Here is a 25,533-nt window from a genome sequence, read left to right as displayed (position 1 = left end):
TGCTGTGTCTTCTGAGGCCAGATCATAAAAACACCACACGTTTCCCTCTTGCTCTCTTGGACACTTGCTCTTGGAGCCCACCCGCCATGCTTTGAGGGAGCCCAAACTCACACAGAGAGATTATCTGGGGATGCCGCAACCAGGCATTCTGTTGGCGGCTCCAGCTGAGGTCCCAGATGACAGCGAGCATTGACCCCCAGAGTCAAAACAGCTCCTGAAGGTTCTGGCCACTGTGTTTGATTGTTTTCAGCTGAGACCTCAGACATTCCAGAGCAGAGGCCAGCAGTTCCCACTGTGCCCTGCCTGAATCTGTAACCTACAGAATTGGTAAGAATAAAATGGCTGTTTTATGCCACTAAGTTTTGGGGTAGTTTGTAACGCAGCCATAGTAACCAGCACACCGTGGGACTTGCTTTGGTCCAAGCAAAAGTAGTTTCTGGTTCTGTGTGCTAGTTCTGAGCCTGGGCTTTAAGAGCGTCATGTGTCCCTGCCCACCCTCCTGCTCCCTCAGGAGCCTCTGACTTCCGCCATGAGAGGAATGTGCTGAAGCGGCCTGATGCTTCCGGAAGAAGGGAACATGGGACTGATCCTGAAGCCAACTGTTATGTGCTGAATTGTGTCCCTTGCAAATTCATATGTTGAAGTCCTAACCTCCAGTACCTCAGAATGTGATGGTATTTGGAGATAGGGCCTTTAAAGAGGTGATGAGATTAAAATGAGGTTATCAGGAGAGGCCCTACCCAATCTGGTGTCCTCATGAGAAGAGGAAGACTGGGCACAAGGACCCTTCTTACCACCCTCCAATTGCAGGTGCCACATACTCTAGGCCTCACATCAGCAAAGGTGCCCTAGTTGCCCCAACTTGCCCACAGCCTCAGCTCCCCTGGGCCTCTGAGGGCAGCTTCCTGCTTGCCCAGTGACTGTGGATCAGCTCTGGCCCAGGCAGTGCAGCAGAGATCTCTGCCACCCAAGTGGGCCACAACCACAGCTTCTCCAGTGAGGTCTGAACCCCAGCCTGGGGAAGGACTCCCCTTCCCAGCATACCCACCCTTGGGCACTCTGTCTAAGGGAGCTTTTAAAGTTCCATCTATGTCCTTACAATTACTCTCTTATGTACACCTAACAATTCTTTATATGAAACAGCCTCCATTTAAATTGCCTTCTGTTTGGGCTCAGATTGAAACAGTGTACAGAAGTCTGAGGCTCTTCCTTCCCTCTCTCCTTCCACAGGGGTCAGGCCCACGTCAGTCTCCTTTATCCTTCATGGCATGGCCCCCAATAAAGCTCTCCATGGATTGAATTCTGTCTTGGCATTTACTTCTCCAGGGACCCAAACAGATGCAGCTTCCCTTCACACTAGGCACAAAACCCCAGGGGGCCCTATATCATCTGCTTTCTGCCCCAAGACAACCCTGTCCCCTGGCCCACACCTTCCTACTCTCTCCAAGTCATTCTGCTCCAGTCACTGTGGCCCCCTTGGAATTCCACAGAGACACAAACCAGAATCCCGCCTCTGCACTTGGAAGCCTGTCTTTGATGCAAGCTTTGTTTCCTCATCTCATTCAGACCTCTTCTCAAATGCCACCTCCTCTTTGAGGTCTTCACTGACCACCTCTCCCCCAAATCTCTTTTAATTCTGTGCCTTTATACTGCCTTGTTTTGTCTCCTTACAGCATTTATTGCCACATAGCATACTATATATTATACTGACATATCCATTTTTCTGCCTCCCTCCATAAAGGAATGCCTCCTCTGTGAGGCCAAGGGCCTTGTCTGTCTTGTTCACTGCTGCATCCCCATGGCTTGGATTAATACCTAGAACATAATAGATGCTCAGAAAATATGTTAGTTGACTGAATAAAGAGTGTCCTTGCCTTTGTCCAAGCCATTGTCTCCACCTGGAATATCTTCCCATTGTCCTGCCTTTCCTAATCCCACCTGGGCCTTACTCCTCCAGGAAGCCTTGTCTGACTAGCTGGGCTCTGAGCCCCTGGAAAGTGGCTTATTCTTGCCCCTCATCTGCTATACTGCCTAATTTGAGATGTAATGTGGGCTTTGTGATAGGTAGAGATTAGAGGCAGAAGAGAACAGACCAGCTTTATTGGGGTTATGAAGAGGGAGGCCCCTCCATAGCCTCTGGGCCAGCAGGGAGCTTTGGGAGAGCAGTGTGGGCTATGGTGTCACTTCTTCCACTCCTTCTTGTCATAGTCCCAACGGGAGGCCAGGCCTTGCACAGGGTTGCCCTTCATGTCCAGGATGCGCTGGAGCTGCTGGGCCTTCCATTCATCCGTCAGGGTGATGGGCTTCTCAGGGAACACTGTGGGGAAGGCATGCAGTCGGGACAAGGGTGGCTCAGGATGCTGCCATGCCTGTCCCCTCCCTCTGAGCCAGGGTCTCCAGTCACAAGGTTGGGGCATCAGGTACTGAGTAGCTCCCTCCCCACTGTCTGTCCTCCAAGCTTCACTCCAGGAACCTCTGGACTCTGATGCCCGCTTTACCTTAGACTTGTGGTGGGAGTCTAAGGGCCAAGGGAAATGGTAGGCCAAGGGTCTTCCCCTTTCTGAGCCTCAGTTTTCTCAGCTCTTCTGTGGCCCAGTGGGAAACAGGAGCATTGATTTGAAGTCAACCTGGGTCTAAATCCCAGCTCCATCACTCCCTTGCCCTGTGACCTTGAGCAAGTCATTTTGTCTCTCTGAGCCTGTTTTCTTACCTGTCAAAAATAGGTCATCTCTACTAGGGTTGTGGGGATTGAATGAGTTAGTATGTATAAAACAACTGGCACTATGTGGGATAGATATTAAGTCCCTAATACATGGTAGTAGCTACTTTAATTATGAGTTTGCTCCCACTAACTGGGAAGGATCCAGGGTGAGATAGTCTCTTCTGCTTCCTGAGGGCATTGGAGGTAGGAAGCAGTATTCACCGTGGGAAGGAAGTACTTAACCCAAGGGCTGAAGCATTCATGGAGGTTTTTTAGGTGCCTTTATGGGTGGATCAAGGAAGCCCTGGTTGCCTGCAACTCCCCACACTGCTCATGCCTTAATTCCTGGTCCACCTGCTCCTGAGGCTGATTCAGCCTGCCTGACCTTGTCCCTAGTACTTTCTGTTCCAGTGGGTGGGCAAGAAGGAAAAGATCATTATGGGCACCTGTTAGTACCATACATTGGGCTAGACTAGAATTTTCCCCAAAGGCTCCCATCCTCATGCAAGGTAGGAATTCCTATCATGCTTTTGCAGAAGAAGAAACAAGGGGAAGATACTACAAGTGGAGTTAACTGAGGCAAGGCCTGCCAGCTCTTCCCCAATATTCTCTCCCCTTCCTCCAGAGCTTCTCAAAACTGAGAGGGTATCAGAATCACCAGGGAGGCTGTTAAAATAGATTTCTGGGCTCCACCCTCAGAGTGTCTAACTCAGTAGATCCAGACTAGGGCTGAGAATTTGCATTTCTAACAAATTCCCAAATGATGCTGTTGGTCCAGGGACCACACTTTGAGAACCACTCTTCTATAGTAATAAGCGGTAAACTGGGCATGTGACCACCCAGCTCAAAACTACATTTCCCAGCTTCCCTTGCAGCTAGACATGGTCATAAATCATTTCTAGTCAATAGGATGTGAGCAGAAGTGGTGTGTGCAACTTCTGGACCTTAAAGAGAAGTGTGTCCTTCCTTTCCCTCTTGGCTGGAATATAGGCTTTAATGGCTGGAGCTGGAGGAGCCATCTTTAATGTAGAGAAGGAAGCTGCATGTCAAGGATGGCAGGGCAACAAGACAGAAGGATCCTGACATTGTGGACTCCCTTTATACCCCCTGGACTTTTTTGTGAGAGAGGAACAAAACCTCTATCTTGTTTAAGCTCTTGTATGTTAAGGACTCTTCGTTACAGAAGCTGAAACAATATACTGAAAAATTCATGATTAATAATAGTGATCAGTAACAACACCATTCACAACTATGTACTAGGCACTGGCCTATAGCTCTCTCTCCTTAAATCCTCACAAGAACCCTGAGATGTGGGGTTTATGTGGGATTATTATTCCCATATCATAGATGAGGGAATTAGAGCCCAGAGAATGAGAGTCCCTACATTCCAACTCAGGCAGCTGTGCTCTGCCCTTCACCCTATACCTCTTTGGAGGACTTTTCAGAACTCTTCAGATGAGTGCCAGTGGAGTTCCTGTATAAGAGCTTGGCTGGTGGCTGTGGCCACAGGGCATGGCCAAGGGCAGCAGTAGGGTAAGGTGTTGCCACTCACCATAGACCCGCTGCCACCAAATGAGCAGCGCTGTGAATCCAGAGAAGAAGAAGACACAGCCCATCACTGTCTTCCACTCATTGGAGCGACGGTTCATCTCTGCAAAGGTCTCATGGAACTGGAGACGGTACACTGGAAACAGATGGGGCAGGGCAGTAGGGACCCAGGGGTATCCATTCCAAGGACCCTGGGCCAACTCTAGGTCTCAGGGATCCCTCTCCCTGCAGCAAATGATGTCCATTAAGCATATTCTTATGGAGCACCTACTGGGCCAGAAGGCTGTGAGGAGGCTCCAAATATCAAGAGTCAGCCTGGGGCACTTGGGGTCATGCACCCTCCTGCTTCCCAGGGTCAGGCTCTTGCTCTCATCCCCCACACCACTCAGTGATCCCCAGGACCCTCCACGCTCTCTGCTCCCATTGCCTTCCTTGTGCAGCTCCCACTACCTGGCAGCACCCTCCTCCTCAGCATCCACAGCCAACTGGCACGTGCTGTCCTCTGGGAGGTCTCTCCAGATGGCGTCTCTCTCTTCTTTGGGTCCTCACAACCCCTTGGACATACCTCACCTTAGCTGTGCACACTGTATTACAGTTATCTGGGTTTGGGTTTCCTGCCACCAGACTGGGAGCACGCTGAGGGCAGGAACCATCTGGGTGATTCACTCCTGGTTCCCAGCACCACCTACCATCTGGCTGCTCACAAATAGTTGTATGAACAAAATGAGCAAATGAATGACCTTTACCCCTCAGGTATGCTTTCAGGTGGATGGGGGTTTCTGGCTATCTTGGGTGGGGGCTCTCCTTGCCTGCTGCCCTCTGACAGGCCCTTCTTTTCAAAGTCACCCCCCACCCAGTCTCCCAGGCCAGCCCCACCCTGAGACCTACAGGCCACCTTCTCGGCGTGGCTCAGCTGGGTCCAGCTGCCCTTCTCCTTCTCTTTCAGGGCCCGCTGCTCAGCGTTGAGCTCTGTGCAGAAGGGCTCGTCTGGCATGGGGTAGGAGCGCTGGGCGTGGTAGTTGGTATAGGGGGGCATCTTCCCCGTGCCCTGTGCTGCGGGAACAACAGAGGAGCTGAGTTCAGGCTGCTCCTGAGACATCCCAGCTCCAACCACAATATTAATAAGGAAGGCTGCATTTATTGAGCACTTACTGTATGCCTGGAGCCATTCTAAGACCTTAAGGTAAGTTGACTCACTTACTCTGCATCACTCTGAGCCAGATGATATTGTTATCCATCTTAGAAATGAAGAAACTGAGTAGCTAAGTGCCTTGCCGAAGTTCACAGAGCAAGAAGGAGCAGGGCCAGGGCTGCAATTCAGCTCCTCTGGCTCCAAATGCCATGTCCTCTGGAAGATGTGAGGTGAGGCAGGCAAGTCTGGCAAAGACTCAGTGAGATAACCCTGAGATGACAGGTATGAAACTGTTCTGCAAACTGTAAAGTGATGTCCATATGGCTTTAGTGAGTGGTCAAGGGCATGGCTTTGGCATCAGCTGGGTGGAAGCCCCAGTTCCACCCCACCCCAGTTTCAACAAGTCCCTTTACCTCTGTGCTTCAATGTCCTTGTCTGGACGGTGGGGATCATGAGAGAACCTACCTTGCACTGTCGTGGGAAACTTCAGATAATACACTCACAATGCTAAGCACTGTGCCCAGTGCACAGTAGATGTTCCATAATTATATTGACAGAGAGGCTGGTTTTACTACTGGCTTGCATTTCTGGAAGCTCTCCCTGATGGCTAAGCCTGGAGGGCTCCATGTGGTTGTTCAGAGCAAGGTTAAGCACTAGGAGGGTCTCAGTAAATCTTCTGTTATTGTCACCAGAGATGCCCACGAGGAAGGCAGTGGTACCACCTCGCCAGGATGGCACTGGAACTGCTTTGGCCAAGGAGTTCTGGCCCTTTTTACCATTGAGGTGTCCAGCCTCAGTTTGCTCACTTGAGAAATGGAGATAACTGCACAGCACCTGCCTCACATGGTTGTAGTGATGTCTAATGTGTCCTCTGTGTGAAACGTTTACCACAGCTTGGGGTACCTAACAAGGGCTCACTAAATGTTATCTGTTATTATTCTCCTGAGGGTCAGGAAGGCCCTTCTGCTCTCTGGCTGAAGTGTCCCCTGCTTTAGGCCTCTTTCTTTTGACTAGTACTGACCCCAGGATTGGGAAAGGAGGTCCAGGGTTCTGTCAGCACCCTCCACCTCAGGACACAAAGGCTTTAGGGGCCTGAGGTTTGGGGGTCAGGACCTGAGGAAGCTTGCAGTGAAGGAGGGTGTTGTCTGCTAACCCTGAGAGCAACATTTCCTGTAGGAATGTGGCCCGGGTTCAAGAGGTGGGATATGGTTTTGGGGTAGGCCCTCAGTAGCATGGAAGGGACGAGCTGCAGACCGCAGAGAGGACCCCAGCCCTGGGCTTGGAGTTAGGCAAGGGAGGGGGTGTGCAGGTCTTACCAGTGCCTCCTGGACTGTGTATCCCTCGCATTCCAAGTCCTCCTTTTCTCAGCACCAAGCTCCAAGCAGCTCTGAAGAACATCTGGTGTGTGTGTGTATGAGTCTTGCCCTTAAAGTGCCCTCTGCCCCTACCTGTCAGGGCCCAGACAGAGAAACCCTTTTCCACAGATGTGTGTATGGTGTGGGAGGGAGTTGCAGAAGTTCAAGGTTACACTCCTGCCCCTTCTAATTTTGTCTGCTCTCCTATGGGGGTCCTAGACATTTAGAGCCCCCTCTTGGGGCCTCAAGTCACCATGTGAGAAGTGGGAGGAGGCCGAACTCCTACGGAAGGGCCTGAACAATTTGGGGCTGGGGGCTTGGCATTTGTGGGCAGCCTCAGCTCAGCATAGCTGGGCTGGGAGACCTCCCTTAGTTTTTTGCTCCCCAGAGGAAACTGGGTGGGAGTCCAGGTAGGGCGGGGGCAGGTCTTGGGGCTGCCTCTGTTCCTGACAGGGCCATCTGTCGAGTTCTGGGCGCAGTCTGGCCCCCACCCTTTCCCCCTTAATTGGCTGCCTACGTGCCAGGGAGAGCCTGCTCTACTGGATCTGGGGCAGGAGGGGGACAGGCTGAGCCCAAACCCCCAGCCCCCAGGGTAGTCTCAGGGTCTGGCATCCTATGGGATGGGAGGGCTTTAGAGGAGGACAAGGACCAAGCTGGGTCAGAGAGAGGAAGAGGAGCACACATCTGGGGAGAGGGAGGTGAGAGCCCACTTCTGGAAAGAGAAAGGCCCCCTACAACTGTGGAGAGAGAGGGTCACCCAATAATTGGAGGGTTATACAATATGCGGTAAATGGGAGAGGGCCCCCACATCTGGGAAGGAAGGCTCCCCATCAGTGACAAGTAGGTGGGGGAGCACCAGGTATGGGGAGAGGTAAGGGGTAGGTAATCTACATTTTGGGGGAGAGATGGCGCCCCAACGGACAGAGGATAACTCCCCAGGCTTCCTTAACTCTGAGCTGCAGTGAGGCACCCCTCCATCCCCGACCCTCCTCTGTGGCAGGGTCCCTGGGTGGCAAAGCTGCACCCTCACCCTCCAGCCTAGGGCAGCCGGGCTCTCCCTCCCACTCACTCACCTCGCGGCTCCGCGGCGGCAGCGGCTGTGATAGAGCGACAGCGACCCGGGTCTGCCAAGCGAGTAACGGAGACTGGGCTGCAGAGGGACCAGAGCACCGGCTCCCGCCCCCGGGCCCGCCCCACAGCCTGTCCTTAGGCCGCCCCTGCGTGGGAACGTCCTGCCTCCGCGGGGCGTGAGAGCGCCCAGTCCTCGTCCCCAGGGGGGTCCCAGCCCACAGCCCGGGGAGAGGGACTGCAGAATGACTACCCGCCCACGGGGGTCTTGCCTCTGGAGGCCCCAGCTGGCTGTGTGCTGGGCGGGCCCAGCTCTCTGGGTTGGGTAGTCCTGGGAGCTGGATCTTCCTGCCTCCACACCTCCGCTCACTGCTGTTCCTTCCACCTGGAAGGTGCTCTAAGGGCCTTTGCAGATCCAAGTCCTGCCAATTTGCCCGCCCAGAGCCAATGCCTCCTGCTCCAGGAAACCTACAAGCAGCTAGAATCTGGGAGCTGGCCTGAGGTGTACCACCTCACTCCCATGCCCTCAGATCCAAGGAGAAGTGAAAGAAGCCTCCCTCTGGGGTTTAAATCTTAGCTGCGTGACCTTCAACAAATGGCCCAACCTCTCTGAGTTCCTATTTTCTTTTCTATAAGAGAGAGCTAATGATAGTTCTATCTCATATGCTGTTATAAGGATTAAATAAGCCAATAGAAAAGCATCAGGTACACTTATTCAAAAATTACTTATTAGGACCTATTACAGCTGGCATTAATTGAGTGTCTATTGTTTGCTAGGTTAAATGGGAATATAGAGCCAAACAAAACCAAACACAGTCCCTGCCCTTATAGGGTTTGCAATCCAGCTCCAAGCAGAGAGAAAGGCCAGTGCGAAGGCCCAGAGGCAGAAAAGCACAGGTGTGTTCAAAGAACAAAGAGAGGCCATCTTGGCTAGACTAGTATAAGGGAAAAGGGGAGAGTTGGAGAGGGGCTGGGCCACCAGAAAGGAACTCATTGGCCATGGGTGAGAATCTTGGATTTATCCAAGAGGGGAGGCTACTAAAGGTTAAGTGGGGGAGTGATGTGGTTAAACAGAGCAGAACATGAGTTCAGTGAACCTGGCCTGGGATTATTAGGAGACTGATGATGGACTGATGGGTGAAGGCTGTGGGTCCCATCTGTGACCTGGGACTGGAGCTTTCTAGGTCTCCCAGCTCTGAGCCCATGAACTGTGCCTAGCTCCCACCCATCCATCAGGGTTCCTGGTGCCTAGTGAAGCCACTCCAGCCAGTCTGGAGGGAAGGTCTTAGTCCCCAGGGGACAGATGACTCAGGGGAAGGTGCCAGAGAGACCCTAGAAGGGGTAGGATGCACATCACCTTCATTCTGAACTTCAGCAGCCACAAACAAAAGCCATGAGAAGGCAGAGTAGGAGACCCCTGGATCTCTAAGAGACCCGCCCCTCCCAGGACTAGCCATGGTTACTCCTGGGAGTGCTCCTCCCCCTTCCCCATGACCAAGGGCATTACAGATTTCAGAGACCTGGAAGAGGTAATGCTGACCACAATGTCCTGAGGACTAGCCCTGTGGACAGAGAACTAGGGAAACCCTCCTTCAGGCAACCTGGGGAGAGCACACCTTAAGTCATGTCAGACCGTTCCATGAACACGTGGGTGCTGACTGCACTGGAGTGAGTGGCTGATGTGTATGCTCTCCTATTGCCATGCTGAAGGCCTCAGTTTCCCCATCTTTCACAGGGCCTCCCAAGGGAAGGCATTTGTGGAACATGACCCTCTGTTCTGCTCTGTCCTCTCCCATCCCCACCCCTATGGGAACTCCAGGCCCCAGATGTGGGGTGATGCTGTGATAAGGAACATCTGTTGGGGAAGCCAGCCCCCACCCACAGCGGAGGGTGATGGGGTGGAGGCAGGCCCTGTACTGCTCAAGATTGATGTAGGGCTGCAAGACTGCCTGCAGGGCAATGCAGAGCAGCATCTCAAGGTCCAGAACTTGAAAACAGTCAGACTGTAACCACGTAGCCCCCTTTTGATGAAGCCCCTCAGACTTTTCATGAACCAAGAGAAGCCCAAGTCTCTTAATCACGACCCAAAGTGTGGGTAGTTAGAGATGAAAGAAAACAGGAGTTTGCAAACCACAGTAAAGCAGACGAAACAGACACAGGCCTCTTAGTTCCCTCTCAAGGCCATTGATAATTGGCTCATGTAACCTTGAGATGTTTTACAGGAACTTAGACTTCTCCCAGATGGGCTACCTCCTAACAACAAACACATAAACCCCAGACTGGGTAGAACCAGAGACTGATAGCTAAGATTCCTGAAACAATCCTGTCACCTTACCACTGGCCAATCAGAAGAATGGGCATGAGCTGATCACACACCCTACAACCCTTTCCCATAATTTTGCCTTTAAAACCCTTGTTTGTAAGCCAATGGCAAGTTCAGGACTTGGGGCATCAGCCACCCCTTCTCCTTGCCTTGTGCCCTGCAATAAATGCCCTCTTTCTTTCACTACATCTTAATGTCAGTGTTTGGCTTTGGTGAGCATCAGGCGAGTGGACCCAGGTTTGTTTGGTTTGGTAACAAGGCTCGCCCATCAGGCAGGTCACTCAGAGTCCCTGGGTCAAGGAGTAAGAGTCTTTCCTGGGAACCTTGGTGGGCACAGGAGGGGAGGGGGCTCTGGATGGGGCATTACAGGCCACCCACCACCATGGACCCTGCACGTAACTGCAGGCTGAAGGGTTGAAAACAGCAAGGATGAGAGGTGAGAGGGATCTGTCCCTTTCTCGTTGGCCCTGTGGCTCCGACCCCCAAGGGGAGCCCTTAAAGAAAGGGGCAGCTCTGACACACTTGATCAGATCCAGAGAGTCCCCAAGATCCTGCCCAAACATAATGACCTGAACCATAGCCTCAGCATCCTACCAGGATGATGCCTACCATTCAGGCTTCGCGCAGGACCCACCTCGGACACCCCCACCCCCGAGCCCAGAGGGGATACTGAGGAAGACCTAGTCCTCGTGCAGGACCCGAAGGCGAAAGAAGAGGTGTTGGAAGAGACATAGCGGACCCCTACCCTCAGCCCCTCGGAAGCCCCGGGAGCCAATTGAAGAGGGAGAACAGGTCTGGGACAGGAGGGGCGGGGAAAGGTATGAGCGGAGTGGGCGGGGCTTACAGTTAGGGCGGGGACTGTAGTGCAAGGACGGGGCCGGGGAATAGAGAAACTGGTACTAAGGGGATTGAGGACGGTTGGTCGGAGGGCGGGGCCGGTGGACACAGGGGCGGTGATCAGGATTGCAAAGCGAGGCCTATCCCGCTCAACCACAGGAATGCACGTAAGGCGCGCACTCGGCGGTGCGCTGTGATTCCGAGCACTGAGACCTGCAGGACGAGAGGTAACACCAGCAGGAGGGTGCCCACTTGGCAGCGCACACTCGGAGGACGTCGCACGGTGACCCGTAGCTCCAGAAACCAAGCAGAACATTTTTGTAACTGCACAGGTGGCCGGGTCTGAATCCATGCGGAGCCAGGGCTGTCACGGAGACGGCCGCTAACGGCAGGTTTCCCGGCCCTGGGGACGACCCTGCAGAGCGATCAGGATAGATGGGCGCTGTCTGCTGGATTTCACTGGTTCGCGACGGACCGGTGGCCTGGAAAATGGGAACCTCCTTCCGGAGGGTCGGATATCTGCACGGCCCCCGCCCCAGGACTCACGCCCTCGTCGGAGGAGGGGGCTGGGCTGAACGAGGGGTCCAGCTGGAGGCGGCCGGGGCAGCAAAGGCGACCCGCGATCACCTGCAGCACGAAATTCGCGCAAGTTCGCGGTCTTCAGCTGAAAGAGAATTCCTAGCAGAGGTGCTGGGGCGATATTTGGGGAGACTCTGCGTGGCCCCACAGCCCCGCCCTCGAGACTTCAATCCTCTTGCCCCACCCAAAAGCGGCCCTTATTCCTCGTCTTCCCACCTGCCTTGTCTCTCTACTGCGTCACCAAGGTCTCCTTCCTTCCCTGGCTTCTTGCTGCCAGTCACCCTTCCCGCGCCACTCGGCAGTCATTGTGCCCGCTTCCCGCTGGGCTCCACCTGGCAGCCCTGCGCTCCTTCAGCAGCCGCCTTACTTCGTCCTGTCAGTCATCTATGGCCCCGCCCATCTTGTCCTGCCTTCCGGAGATGCTCCACACCCCGCCCAGCCCAGGCCTGCTGCTGCCCTGCCCGTCCCCAGCCCTGGCCTTGCTTCACAAGCCACTTTAAACCCTCGCCTTCGTCCTACCCTTGCTCCTTCGGTCACCTCGGTCCCGCCCCCGCACGGCGACCTCCTCCCCACCCAGGCCCTGTCCTGTCCTCCTCTCACCCAGCATGACCCGGCCGAGCCCCTCTCTGTCAGTCACTCTAGCCCCGCCCCCTATGGCACCACCCCCTTTCCCTAGACCCGCCCCCTAGCCTCGCGCAGACAGTCACCTGGCCCCGCTCAGGTCCCGCCCTCACCTCGCGGTCAGTGGGCGTGCAGATCGGAGCCCCCACTTTGAAGGCGCCCGCCGCGCGAGGAGGCGAAGGTATTCCCCAGGCGGGGCAGGACCGTGCGGTCTGGAAGGGCGCTGACTGCTGGAAGGGCGCCCAGCGGCCCAACCAGCATCCCACCTCACTGCGAGTGGGTAGAAGGGGCGCGGGGTGGGGGTTTCGTCAGAACTTGCAGTGTAATCCTGGGACCTGGGGCCTGGGCCTCACACCACCCCCTCGCCTGGGCAGATGTATACAAAACACATATAAACGAACCCCTAGCTAATTTCGGGAGGTGAAGCTGCGAGGTCCATCCTCGTCTGGTTTCAGTCCCTCCTTACCCGCTTCCCCCATGGCTTCTGTTTCCCTTCTCTATAACGCCAGTCACCCCCATGCCTGGCTTAGAGGCTGTGAAGGTGAACGTGATGGTCTGAGCAGGGATTCTCTGAGAGGCAGCCCCAACAGTGACGTATCAGCCGAGCTCTGAATGGGGCTAGGGGTGGGGTGGGCATCACCTTGAGGCCCAGCTCCATGCTCTGTTCTCATGAGCAGCATCACCGCTAGAGACTAGTCTAACTTGGCAAAGGGCTGAAGCAATGGGATCCTGGGGATGCAGGGGGTCAAGTCAGCCTTGGGGTAGGCACTGGCCCCGTCAGATCCTGTTCCGGGGCTCCACCCTAACCTGGAATGGTCTGCAGCTTTTACTCCAGGTCTTCCAGGGACTCTGCTCCCCAGGCCAAACCTAGGGTTCACAGGGCAGGGTATGAAGTACTCCAGCCAAGCCCCAAGGCAGGAGCCCTTGTCTTCTCTGGTACACAACCTGCTCTTAGGCATGGGGATATGTCCCAGGCTTTTTTGGGGACAGCCTCATGGCATCCTTGAGCCTTCGTTAGTACCCAGTGGCCTCCCATTAAACTCCTTAGCCTGCTATTCAAGGTCCCCCTGCAAACTCCAACTGCAGCTTCCCCATCAACCTCTCCTCTCCTACATGAGCAAGCCATGCTGGCCTTCAGTTCTTGGAACACACTCCATTCTTGCCCGTGGCAGGGCCTTTGTAACTGCTCTTCCCTCTGCTAAAATTCTCTTCTAAAGAGCAAGGCTCACTTAATTCCCAGTTGCATGTTCCCATGAGAGAAAGCTTTACTGGAGTAACACACCTGACGTCTCATCCACAGACCTAGGCTGTGTTCTACACACGTTTATCAGTCATTGTGTACTCAACAATATCTCCAATTCCATGCTCCTTTTACAACATGACCTTGACACTCCTGCCATCAAGTGGTGTGATTAATGTCTCCATTCCTTGAACCTTGCTTGGTGTTACCTTTTCGACAGCCTTAAACATAGAATGTGGTGAAAGTGATGCTATGAGGCCTCCACAGCCAGGTCATAAAAATGCCTCTCTTCGGATACACTTTCATAGAACCCAGCCGCCATGCAGTGAGGAGACCCAACTAGATAGAGTGGAGAGAACACATGGACAAGTCCTACGTAGATGTTCTTTCTGGCTACCTAGCCTAGGTACCAGCCTACAGCCAGCCTCAGCTTCTAGACAGGCACATGTCCAGAAGATCCCAGCCCCTAGCCATCAAGCCCCTCCCAGCTGTTAAGTCTTCCCATCTGAGTCCCCAGACATCATGGAGCAGAGACCAGTCATCCCTGCTCCGCCCTTCCTGAATTCCTAACGGCAGAAGCCATCAGCATCAGACAGCTGTCTTACACACTGTTTTCAGATGGCTTGTGATGAAGTGATAGATAGTAACTGGAACAGCCATCAAATGCCATTTTGATTTCAATATACCTAACTCCTCATTTGACTCAGTTGTTTCAAAACTCGGGCAAGAGAGAGGGTGCTAGGTATTGACATTCAAAACCCCACCATTGTCCCTCAGATTTCATCTGCAATATCATTGCAGAGACTTGCCCTGTCCCCTGTGGAAAGTGCCCTCCCTAATTAGTCTAGATTTGTATTCTTCCCAGTATTTTTTATTTTCTGAACTTATACACAAAGAAACCCACAGCCTTCTTGCCCTGCATTCTCTACACACCAGGCCTGTTCACTCAGGTCTCTCTTCTTCTGGAATTGGGATGAAGTGGGGTCTGGCTTGCAATGGACTGATTCTTTGTGACCTCTCAAAATTCATATGTTGAACCTAATTCCCAGTGTGATGGTATTAGGAAGTGGGGACTTTGGGAAGTGATTAGGTCATGGATGTGGAGCCCTCATGAATGGAATTAGGACCTTTATAAAAGAAGGCCCGAGAGTTCCGTTGTCCCTTCTGTCATGGGAGGTTACAGTGAGAATATGGTTGTCTATGAACCAGGAAGCCAGCCAGCTCTTACCAGATATGGAATTTGCCAGCCCCTTGATCTTGGACTTCCAACCTCCAACACTGAGAAATAAATTTCTGTTTATAAGCCATTCAATCTATGGTGTGTTGTTTCAGCTCCATTTGGACTAAGGTTGTTAGATTGATACTTCACTATTTAATTTTCATTGGTGCTATTGTAAGTGGTGCTTACTTAAATTTGTTTCCCATTTCCAGTTGTTCAATGCTGTTATATAGAAATGCAATTGATTTCTGTATGTGGACCTTATATCCTATGACCTTGAGAAATTCATTTATCAGTTGCATTAGTTTGCTAGAGCTGCCTTAACAAAGTACCACAGGGTGGGTGGCCTGAACAGCAGAAATGTATTGTCTCACAGTTCTAGAAACTAGAAGTCCAAAATCAAGGTGTCTACAGGGTTGGTTCCTTCTGAGGCCTGGGAGGAAGGATCTATTCCAGGCCTCTCTCCTTGGCTTACAGATGGCTGTCTTCTCCCTGTGTCTATTAACACTGGCTTCCCTTTATGAGTGTCTGTGTCCAAATAATTTCCCCTTTATTTAAGGAGACCAGTCATATTGGTCTTTTCAAAAAACCAGCCTCTGGTTTCATTGTTTTTCTGTGTCCAATATCATTGATTTTTGCTCTTTAATTCTTTCTATTTGGTTTGGACTTAATTTGATTTTTCTTTTTCTAGTTTCTGAAGGTGGAAGCTTGTATTATTAATTTGAGACCTTTCTTCTTTTTTCATATAAGCATTTAATGATAAAAAATTTGCTCTTAACTCTTAGTTGAGTAGATGTTGTACAGTAGATCTCCAGAACTTATTTGTCTTGTATTAATGAGACTTGGTGTCTTTTGACCAATACCTCCCCCTTTTTCTTTTTTTCTTTTTTTTGGTTCTTTTTCAAGATTTCTATTTGTCTGCTGAGAAGGTCTGTTTTTCCATTCATTTCTAAAGCATTCATCTCCCGCTCATGAAGTATGGTTATAATAGCTGCTCTGAAATCCTTGATCGACAGTTCCAACATCTGGGTCTTTTCATGGCTGGCATCTATTAATTGTCTTTTTCTTTGAGAACTGGTTGGGTGTTCCTTTGAGTAACTGTGTGTTGTATCCTGGATATTTTAAATATTATCTTGTGAGACTCTGGGTACTGTTAAAAGCCTCTGGAGAAATTTTTATTTTTTTAATAGCAGGCAAACCTGGTTAGGTTCAGACTGCATATTTCAATATCACTTTCTGTGGGCAGTGACCCTTGTATCTGTTTTATTTTCAACGCTTTGCTATGCTATTTGGGTCTGTGTGCTGCACGGGTCAGCCTGGGACCTGTGCAGCAGGGTTGTGGCGGCTCAGAACTCACAGCCCTTGTCATCCTTCTGGGGTATGCTCCTCACAGGCACAGCTTGGGTTTAGCTCAGGACTTGTGTTCATTCAAAGCCAGAATTTCCATACCAGAGGGGTTCTTTTATCCATTTTCTCCTCACCAGGATTTTCTCTACATTTTCTGCCTCCCAGAGGTCCCTTTTCTTGGTCCTCTGGTTAGGAATATGAGGTCCTCTCACCAGCCCTGTCTCACAATCCCTTCCCCTGGGCCGGCTCTCAGGACAAAGCAGCCAAAGAAAAGAGGAAAAAGGAGACTTGGAAGAGTCCCACTCTGTTGGCCCTACAGTGGCCCCTCGCCCATGTTCTTTTCTCTGGAGGGTGGCTCTTCTCATGGCCTTTCCTCTCAGAGCGATTGGGAGCCGCACAGCAGATGGCGGCTGCCTTGGGGTAGGGCCAGGTGAGAAAAACCATTAAGTACAAGTAATGACAAGGCTGCTCCTCACTGGCCCATCTCCCTGGTTCTCTGGCCAGGACATCAGGCTTCTCTCTGGGAGGTCTTGCGGCCCTTGTCCAACGCAGTTTCCTGATTCAGAGCACCCTGCGTCCAAGCCAGAGGATCGGAGAAGAAAATTTTCCAGGACATGCACCGCTGCTGTGCTGGTTATACTTCAGATTTTTCTCTTCACCGCAGTCTGTTCTCTCAGAGTTCTTCCTTAAGCAGTTGCTTTTGGTATTTATCCAGACTTTTTAATGGTAATCAGTGGGAGAGATGAGCTGTAGTAGGCTTACTCCAGCTTAGCCTTCATTATCTGTTTGTTTTTTTACTTTAATGTCTTTTTTCCTTTTGAGATAATTTTAGACTTACAGAAGTTACAAAAATAATACAGAGAGACATCCAAAATATACAAAGAGCTCACAGACCTCAACAAACAAAAAGCAAATAATCCAATTAAAAAATGGGCTGAGGATCTAAACAGACACTTCTCCAAAGAAGAAATTCAGATGACCAACAGACACATGAAAAGATGCTCTACATCACTAATTATCAGGGAAGTGCAAATTAAAACCACAGTGAGATATCACCTCACACCAGTTAGGATGGCCACCATCCAAAAAACAAACAACAACAAATGTTGGGAAGGATGTGGAGAAAGGGGAACCCTCCTACACTGCTGGTGGGAATGTAAATTAGTTCAACCACTATGGAAAGCAGTGTGGAGGTTCCTCAAAAAACTAAAAATAGAAATGCCATTTGACCCAGGAATTCCACTCCTAGGAAGTTACCCTAAGAATGCAGGATCCCAGTTTGAAAAAGACATATGCACCCCTATGTTTTTTGCAGCATTATTTACAATAGCCAAGAAATGGAAGCAACCTTACTGTCCATCAGTACATGAATGGATAAAACAGATGTGGTACATATACAAAATGGAATATTATTCAGCCATAAGAAGAAAACAAATCCTACCATGTGCAACAACATGGATGGAGCTAGAGGGTATTATGCTCAGTGAAATAAGCCAGGCGGAGAAAGACAAGTACCAAATGATGTCACTCATCTGTGGAGTATAAGAACAAAGAAAAAACTGAAGGAGCAAAACAGCAGCAGAATCACAGAACCCAAGAATGGACTAACAGTTAGCAAAGGGAAAGGGACTGGGAAGGGTGGGTAGGAAGGGAGGGATAAGGGGAAAAAGGGGCATTACAATTAGCACACATAATGTAGGGGGGGACACGAGAAAGGCAGTATATACAGAGAAGACAAATAATGATTCTATAGCATCTTACTACGCTGATGGACAGTGACTGTAATGGGGTATGTGGTGGGGACTTGATAATGGGGGGAGTCTAGTAACCACAGTGTTGCTCATGTAATTGTATATTAATGATACCAAAATTAAAAAATAAATAAATAAAAAGAATCATTCTCATAAATAGAAAATAATAATAATAATAATAATAATACAAAGAGTTCCTGTATGCTCTTTACCCAGCTTTCCCTTTTGTCAACATCTTATATAATGATGGAACCCTTATCAAAATTAAGAAATTAACCTTGATACATCACTATCAGCTAAAGGACAGATTATTTGGATTTCGTCAGCGTGCCTACCAATGTCTTTTTTCGGTTCTAGGATCCAGCCAGGAGCCCACATTACATTTATTTGTCATGTCTCCTTAGGCAACTCCAATCTGTGACAGTTCCTCTCTGTCTTTCCTTCTTTTTCATGACCTTGACACTTTTGAAGAGAACTAGCTAGCTACTTTGTAGAATGTCTGTCAATTTAGGGTTTGTCTGAAGTTTTCTTGTGATCAAACTGAGGTCATGCACTATTGGGAAAACTATCACAGACATGATGTCATGTCTTCTCAGTGCCTCCTGCCAGGGGTAGATGATGTGCCCTGTATGTAATGATCCTGATATGTATAACTAATATATAGTTTATATTTATATGTATAATATGTTTAGTATATATAATATATTTACATTCTCTACTTGTACTTATATAGCAGCTATATATAGCTATTTTATATATATAGTTAATATATATTACATATATATTAGTTACATATAATATGTTATACAATAATTATATAATGTATTATATTATATATAACAGTAGTTATAGCTCTTATCTTAAGAGCAACTGGAAACATTATATATGTTATATATAATATATGTAATAAATGTAATGTAATATGTAAGTAATATTTAACTGATATAGCTGTAACTATAGCTAATCTGACATGTATAACTGGTTCTGTTAACCTTGACCACGTGTTATCTGCTATATTCTCTTCTATAAAATTACTGTTTTATAATGACTCTATAGCATCTTAGTACGCTGATAGACAGTGACTGCAATCGGGGTTGAAGACTTGATAATATGGGTGAATGTTGAAACCACAATGTTGTTCATATGAAGCCTTCATAAGATTGTGTATCAATGATACTTTAATTTTAAAAAATACTGTTTTGCTCTTTGTAATTATTCAATATGTTAACAGATGCTTTGAAACCATGAAAATATCCCTTTTCTGCTTAAAGTTTAAGCCCTTGCCTTTAGCATCCTTTAGTGGATTGTTCTCTTTACAGTAAGTGCTTAGGAAGTCAGAGTCATGATAACAATGGCAATGATGAATTGGGTTCCAGAAGCATGCTTGCCAGTCATGACCTAGAACTAGTTTTTCTCTTGGAGCCTCAGCTTTCTCATCCAAAAAAAAATGGTGTAATCATGGATCTGGGTTGTGAGGTGCTGAAATGAAGTACTGGCAGCAAAACACCTAGCACGGGGCCTGGCACATGGTAGTGTCTCGGGATGAAGCTGTCTGTATATTAGAGGACTGAACTGTGGTAGAGTGGACTCTGTGTGCAGGTTGAGAAGAGGCAATCTGGGGCAAGGAGGTGCTCTGATGGCACTGGGTGGGAATGGTCTTGGAGGAATTTCTGCAACTGTCTGTGATCAGGAAGCTGGGGAGAGGAGGTGGTTTCTGGAGGTCAGGAAGAGAGCCTGGGAGAGTTCCCAAACTGGACCAGCTTTCTGGAGGAGGTGATGTCAGATAAACGAGGCTTGGAGGACATCATTGGAAAGAGCTTAGCCAACGTCTGGAGGCTGGAACAAAGAAGTGGGGCCATGGCAGGTGGCACTTGCTGGAGAGGCCCTAATGCCACAGTGGGCTTTCGTGATCAAAACCACTTTCAGGGCTACAAACTGGGCCCCCAGGGGATGGCAGGAGCCTGGATTCCCCTGTTCCCAATGCCAAGGTATCTGCAGGATTACCCCAGAAGCCCCATGTCTCAGGGTGAATGGAGCTAGACCCAAGTGTGGTGTGCACACATCTATTCACCCACTCTCATTTATTCAGTAAGTAGTTAATGAGCACTGACTGTGTGCCAGACTCTGTGCTAGACAACAGGCATACCGCAGCTCATAGAGCACCCATCTAGAGAAAGGAGACACAGTACACTTGGAAACAAACAAGATGGTCCTGGTTATATACTGTTCAGTAATGAACTACCCCAAAACGTAGTGGCTTAAAACCACAGCCATTTTATTATACCTCAGAGATTCTATGGGTCAGGAATTCAGGCAGGGCTTGGTTCGGTGATTATCCTGCTCCCTGTGGCATCAACTGGGGTCACTCTGGGGGACTCAGCTGGCAATGGACTAGTGTGGAGGATCCAAGATAGCTTCACTTGGACATGAGTGACTGGCAGACTGACCTCAGTTGGAAGTGTCATCTGCACTGCCTACTGTTTGCTAGCCTGGCGGTCTCACAGCTTCCTCCAGAGGGCGCCCCAAGGAAACCAAGAAGCAGCAGGATGGCCTTTCACAATCTAACCTGGGAAGTCATGTAGCATCATATTGCTATAATCTGTTGGTCAAAGCAGACACAAAAACCTGCCCAGGTTCATGGGGAGGGGACACAGACCCACCTTTTGATAAGAGGAGTGTCAAAGAATTTGTGGTTATTTCAAAAACTGCCATGAGAATAATACGCCATTCTAAGTGTACAGAGAGGTTAAGCAACTTTCCCCAAGGACAGACAATGACAGATGAAGATGGTGCTGAGAAGGAAACAAAAAACAGGCTGAAAAGCAGAGAATGAGAGGAGATGGTCTGGTCAGGGATGAGCTCTCTGAGGAGGTGACATTTGAGCTTAGATCTGAAGGACAAGAAGCTCTGTGGGGCAGAGACTAACAGGCAGCAGGCAGCACACACACAAAAACCTCCCAGTTAGAACTGCACACTGAAAGGGGACCAGAATGACTGGTGGGTGGAGGTTAGGGGTTAGGTGCAAGAGAAGGAGGACATGTCAGGGACCAGACCTTACAATACCTGTAAGCCATGGGGAAGAATCAGGAGCTTATCCTAAGAGCAACTGGAAGCCACTGGAAACTTTTAAGCAGGCAGGTGGTATGACCTGCTTACATTTAGAAGGATCCTTCTGGCTACTGTGTGGAGAATGTGGGGGAACAATGGTAGAAGTAGGGAGAGACCAGTGAGGAGAAACTACTGCAATGTCCAGGGGAGGAAGGACGGAAGCCAGTGGGCAGCATGGGGATGACTGGAAACGTGTGGGTAGAAATACGTTTAGGGGCTGGAATTGGCAGGACTCAGAGGTGGAGTGACTATGAGTGTGTGTGTTTGTGGAACAGCTTTTAAGGAGCATTTTGTGTTTTACTTTGTCCAGAATTCTAAAAAAAACCCAGAAGACAATTTTAAAGGTAAAATGGTATTGCTAATCATCAAAATGGGAAGAAAATAGGTCCTTATTACCCACCCCCAAAATTACTCCTGGGGCTATGATCTTAGTTCAGGAGGCCAAGGCTGAGGGACTCTGGGCAAGTCACCTAACCTCTCTGGGCTTTCCCTTTCTTACCTCTACAATGAATGCATTGGGTGAAATGATAGGTAAGGGACCTCCCAGTTTTGACTTTTCTGTTTAATCACAACGAACTCCAGTCCAACCTAGTAACATTTAAACTGTGCATGCCCTGTGATGCAGCCACCCCATTCCTTCTTGCACATGTTCTACAGGAGACACATGACAAGGATGCTCAGAGCAGTACCATTGATAACAGCAAAAACCGTGAAACAATCCAAAGGTCCATCAGCAGGAGAGTGGGTAAATCAGCCACAGTGTGGAATACTATAACAGCAGTGGAAATGAGTGATCTAAGGTACACACATCAATATGGATGACTCTCATGTAATTCATACTGTATGAGAGAACCCAGTGGAAGAAATCACTGTGATTCTCTTCATATAAAAGGCAAAACTAGGTAAAATTAAGCAATAATGTATTTAAGGATGCACACTGGCACATATGTGGAAAAAAATAGAAAAAGAACACATAATTGATTAACACAAAGTTGAATGGAGGTCACATCTTTCAGGGAGGGTGGAGATTTTATTCAGAGGGACACACAGTGGCTTCAAAAGAACCATATTCTATTTCTTAAACCGAGTGGTACTTAAGTGTTCATTTTATCATTATATTTAAACTGTATACATTAGTAATATCTAATCTTTTGTATGTATAATACATTTCACAATTTAATAAAATTTCAGGAACCTGCCCAATATCTCCTCTTATTAGATCTCCTCCTCTGAAGTAATGAGTTCTCAGAGGGGGCTGTCACACAGAAAGGGAGAAGGAAGAGGATGAGAGAGTGGGAAAAAGAGTAGCTAAGGCCCTAGTCAGAGCAAGGGCTGAGGGTGCAGATTTCTGGATTCGTCGCCTACTGTACACATGTACACAGACTCATATTCACATATCAATGCCGAAATGCTCTTCCAATTAACTCACAGTTCTGGCTGCGGTTCCCAGGTAGTCCGCTAGAGGCCGCCAAGGCACCAGCCTTCGCCGCCCGCAGGACTAGGGCCTGGTTTCTGCCGGCGCTGGAACAGCCTTCGGCTCTTCCCGGGAGGGGGCGCCAGAGGCCCCAAGAAGAACCGGCTGGGCGCAGTGCCGGTGTTCGCTGGTGGGCGAGCGAGCTGAGGGGCTCCTTCAGCTTTCCCCGCCCCTTGGAGACCCCGGGATCTCCAGGTGAAGAAATGAATAGTACCCTCAGATGTGATTCTGCTACCTTTAAGCTTGGATTCTGTTGCGCACCCTCTGTAATATACAGGGGAGAATCTAGGTTTTCGGGGCCTAGATTTTGGATTTAGGGACATTTTGCAAATTTTACAAAAACACAAAAAACCACCACCACATTGCCAGGGCTCTTTCCAGATGAGGAGACTTGAAGTTAAGCTTCAGCAACTTGAGGGTAAATCCTCATTTGCTTATACATATGCATACTTATTTACTGTCTGTCTTCTTCCACTAGGGCAGGATTTCTATCTAAATTTTTAACTCCTACAGCTGCATTGGTTCCTAGTGTATTGTAGAAGCTTTAAAACTATTTGTTGGGTGAACCAGTTAGGGCTGGTACAGTTTTCCAGGTAGAGATGGCAGTGGCCTGACCGAGGCTTTGAGGAGTGGATGGGGTCAGGATGATGCCACTGAAGCCTCAGAACAGTGACTCTAGCACTATTTTAAAGCTGAGGGTACTAAGGGCCAGGGAGGTGAAGCAAGTGCCTAGCCAGAAGTGGCACTGGGTCAAAAACCCAAGTCTGTCTTTCTTTGTCCCTTTTGGCCTGTAACATTACACCCCCGACCCCACGCAACACACCAAGATACTGCTTGCACAAACTCCTGGTGCAACCCTGTACCAGCCTGGGGGTGCCCCTCTGGGGGACAGTGCTGGGAAAAAGATTTCACAAGAGTTGGGGCAGGAAGAGCCAGCCAGGGCAGGTCTGGGAAGATAAGGGCACCCCCCACACACACACCTTGTGTGCCTCCAGGACTTCTGGTTTCCTCTCTTCCCTTCCTTTCCCTTTCCCGGAAAGTGGCGCCCAGACCCTGGCCCAGCCATGACTCATCTCCTTTCCCTCTGGCAGCCAGGCTGAGAACTCAGGCCTGCCTTTCACTGGAAAGCCTTGCCATGTGTGACACTGGGCAATGGAAAGCCCTTGCTGGCCAGCAGTTCCTGGAGCTCAATAAGAGTAGCTAGCATGAATAAAGGTTATATGTCTGAGCCTTAGTCTCAAGAGGCAAAATGTGTGGGGGGGGGCTCCAGGACACCCCCAATTAAGCCAACTTTTAGGTCTAGGGTGACTTAGGCTGATACAAGGCTGGTGTTTGTGTATGAAGCCCCCTTACTCCTATGAAGGTGAGAGTGTGCATCGAAAATTTAGGGCCTGGTCATCCCTTAGCCTTCAGGACAGTAGACATTTCCACAATTTGTTTAGTCTCTACCTATTCAAGAGCTGTGCCCAGCTGTGTGAACTGTCCTCTCAGAACCAGGTCACACAGACAAGATCTCTTAGAGGTTGAGAAAGCCTGGGCCATTTGCATCTTTTGAAGCTGTAGATTTTTTAAATTAAGAAATGCTAACATGTAGGTTGCAAAAATTATGGTACACATTATGTGTCTTGCATTTTTCCAGTTGATGCTTTTAAAACAAAAGTATATAACGATCAGGTATGACTTCAATTGTAAATAAGATGAAAAGGGCTAAACTGGACGTCAGTGTGGGAACATGAAGCCTGGCTTAGACCAGCCTAATTTCTGGAAAGTCCTCTAAGTACACATCCCAGTGTGGCATTGGGTGGGTCACCTCACCTCTCTGATGCCTCCTTTTTGTCATCTAATAAGTAGGAATAGTAATAGGCCCACACACCTAACAGGGCTGATGAGACAATTCACTTAGGAAGGGCTCAAATATTTACACCGACATGGACTAAGTATCCACTATGGGATAGTCACTGCAGTAAGCATTCTATGTGCATCAGGTCAGTTGATCCCTGAGGTCACATTTCTGGAACCCATTTTCCAGATGATAAAATGGAGGCTCAGACATATGAAGTGAGCATAAAAACTGGTTTAGAATCCGTGCTCCCTACTACACTGTGAGCCTAGTATTGTTGCTGCTGTGGTGGTGGTGATTATTAAAAGGAGCATGACAGCACTGCCCCCATACAGCTTTGAGGAGGACTAAATGCATTAATTTTTTGAAGGAACTTAATGTAGGACCTTTCGCATAACAGGCACCCCATAAGTGTTTATTAAACAAAATTTTAAAATACTTCAAGTTTCAGGTCCCCAGCTCTGGAGAGGCAGGGTCTGACGCCCAAGAAACTTTGTCCTGGGGCTTCCCTGTGGCCTTTGCCCCGGCCTCTGGCTGCGCCCTGTCCAAGCAGCGGCTAAAAGGAGCAGGGTTTTGCGACACACGCGCGCGCGCACGCACACACACACCACATACACACATACCTCCGCCCCACGGCGGCCCCATACCCCTCCCTCTGCGAGGCCCGAGCCTCCCGCGAGCCGCCGGCGCCTGCGTTCCCAGGCCCGGCTGCAGCTGCGGGCTGAGGGGCAGGGCGGGGGCGGCGCGCTGTTTGTCTAGCGCGGCGGTGCCAAAGGCGGCGGGCCCCAGACAGCCAGGCGCCTCCGTACACCTGGGGATGCTCAGGTTAAATAGCTCCGCATTCCTCGGGCCCAGCTGATGGAAACGCTCCCAGGCCGCCGCTGAGCCGGCCTCCAGATGGGCTGGGCCCGGGCCAAAGGGGAAAAGAGGGAAACGTGGAAACCAGAGTGTGCCTGAATGGTGGGGGTGGTGGCCGAGAGCCCCTCCACAGCCCCTTCCTCCCCTGGAAAACAGCCCTGCCTTGTGGGACTACACGCGGGGGCACGCCCGCGTCCCCGTGGGTGGGCTTGCAGGCGAGGGCCCACACACGGGAGGGAGTGGGTACACACGTGCGCCTCTCAGGACATTCCAAGCACACACAGGCAACAATTAATAATGATAATTTATAACTACCAAACACTCCGAGCTAAAGCGCTCTATTCCATTTATTCTCTACCACAGTTGTGCAAAATTAATGCTTTAAAACAGCAGCAGTGTGGGGACTTGAGTGGGGAATTGCAAAGAAGAGACTTTACCTCCAAATGATGTCTTTGATAAAGCCCATCATGTTCTTGGGGAGAGGGTGTACCTGGCTTAATGTTGGTGCTCATGGATGATAACCTTTAATTGT

General features: G+C 49.7%; 1 protein-coding gene across 5 annotated transcripts; it reads right to left on the bottom strand.

The window, feature by feature from the left end:
* Nucleotides 1-2,071: 2,071 nt before the first annotated feature.
* LOC118931857 (cytochrome c oxidase subunit 4 isoform 2, mitochondrial) lies at nucleotides 2,072-11,890 on the bottom strand. 5 transcript variants are annotated; one of them, XM_036924776.2, is made up of 6 exons: nucleotides 11,760-11,890; nucleotides 7,810-7,860; nucleotides 6,698-6,779; nucleotides 5,138-5,302; nucleotides 4,254-4,385; nucleotides 2,072-2,317 (listed from the first exon to the last, which is right to left on the bottom strand). In XM_036924776.2, exons 3-6 carry the CDS (start codon nucleotides 6,777-6,779, stop codon nucleotides 2,181-2,183), a joined length of 516 nt encoding a protein of 171 aa, XP_036780671.1. In that variant the 5' UTR covers nucleotides 7,810-7,860; nucleotides 11,760-11,890; the 3' UTR covers nucleotides 2,072-2,180. The 5 variants fall into 5 exon arrangements, with proteins under 5 accessions (XP_036780671.1, XP_057358849.1, XP_057358848.1 ...); XM_057502866.1 differs by having other exon boundaries at nucleotides 6,698-6,768; XM_057502865.1 differs by having other exon boundaries at nucleotides 6,698-6,829; nucleotides 11,760-11,889.
* Between the last annotated feature and the right edge of the window lie 13,643 nt (nucleotides 11,891-25,533).

This window comes from Manis pentadactyla, chromosome 5 (genome assembly GCF_030020395.1).
Source record: "Manis pentadactyla isolate mManPen7 chromosome 5, mManPen7.hap1, whole genome shotgun sequence".
NCBI classification, from domain to species: domain Eukaryota; kingdom Metazoa; phylum Chordata; class Mammalia; order Pholidota; family Manidae; genus Manis; species Manis pentadactyla.
The sequence above is the reverse complement of the archived record's forward strand: the minus strand, read 5'-3'. Positions and strand labels throughout refer to the sequence as shown.

Excerpts from the sequence above, each read along its gene's own strand:
- LOC118931857 (XM_036924776.2), bottom strand. The coding sequence starts at position 6,779 with ATGTTCTTCAGAGCTGCTTGGAGCTTGGTGCTGAGAAAAGGAGGACTT. Across the intron at positions 5,303-6,697 it reads ACACAGTCCAGGAGGCACTG|CACAGGGCACGGGGAAGATG; the intron begins GTAAGACCTGCA and ends TTGTTCCCGCAG. Across the intron at positions 4,386-5,137 it reads CCACGCCGAGAAGGTGGCCT|TGTACCGTCTCCAGTTCCAT; the intron begins GTAGGTCTCAGG and ends ATCTGTTTCCAG.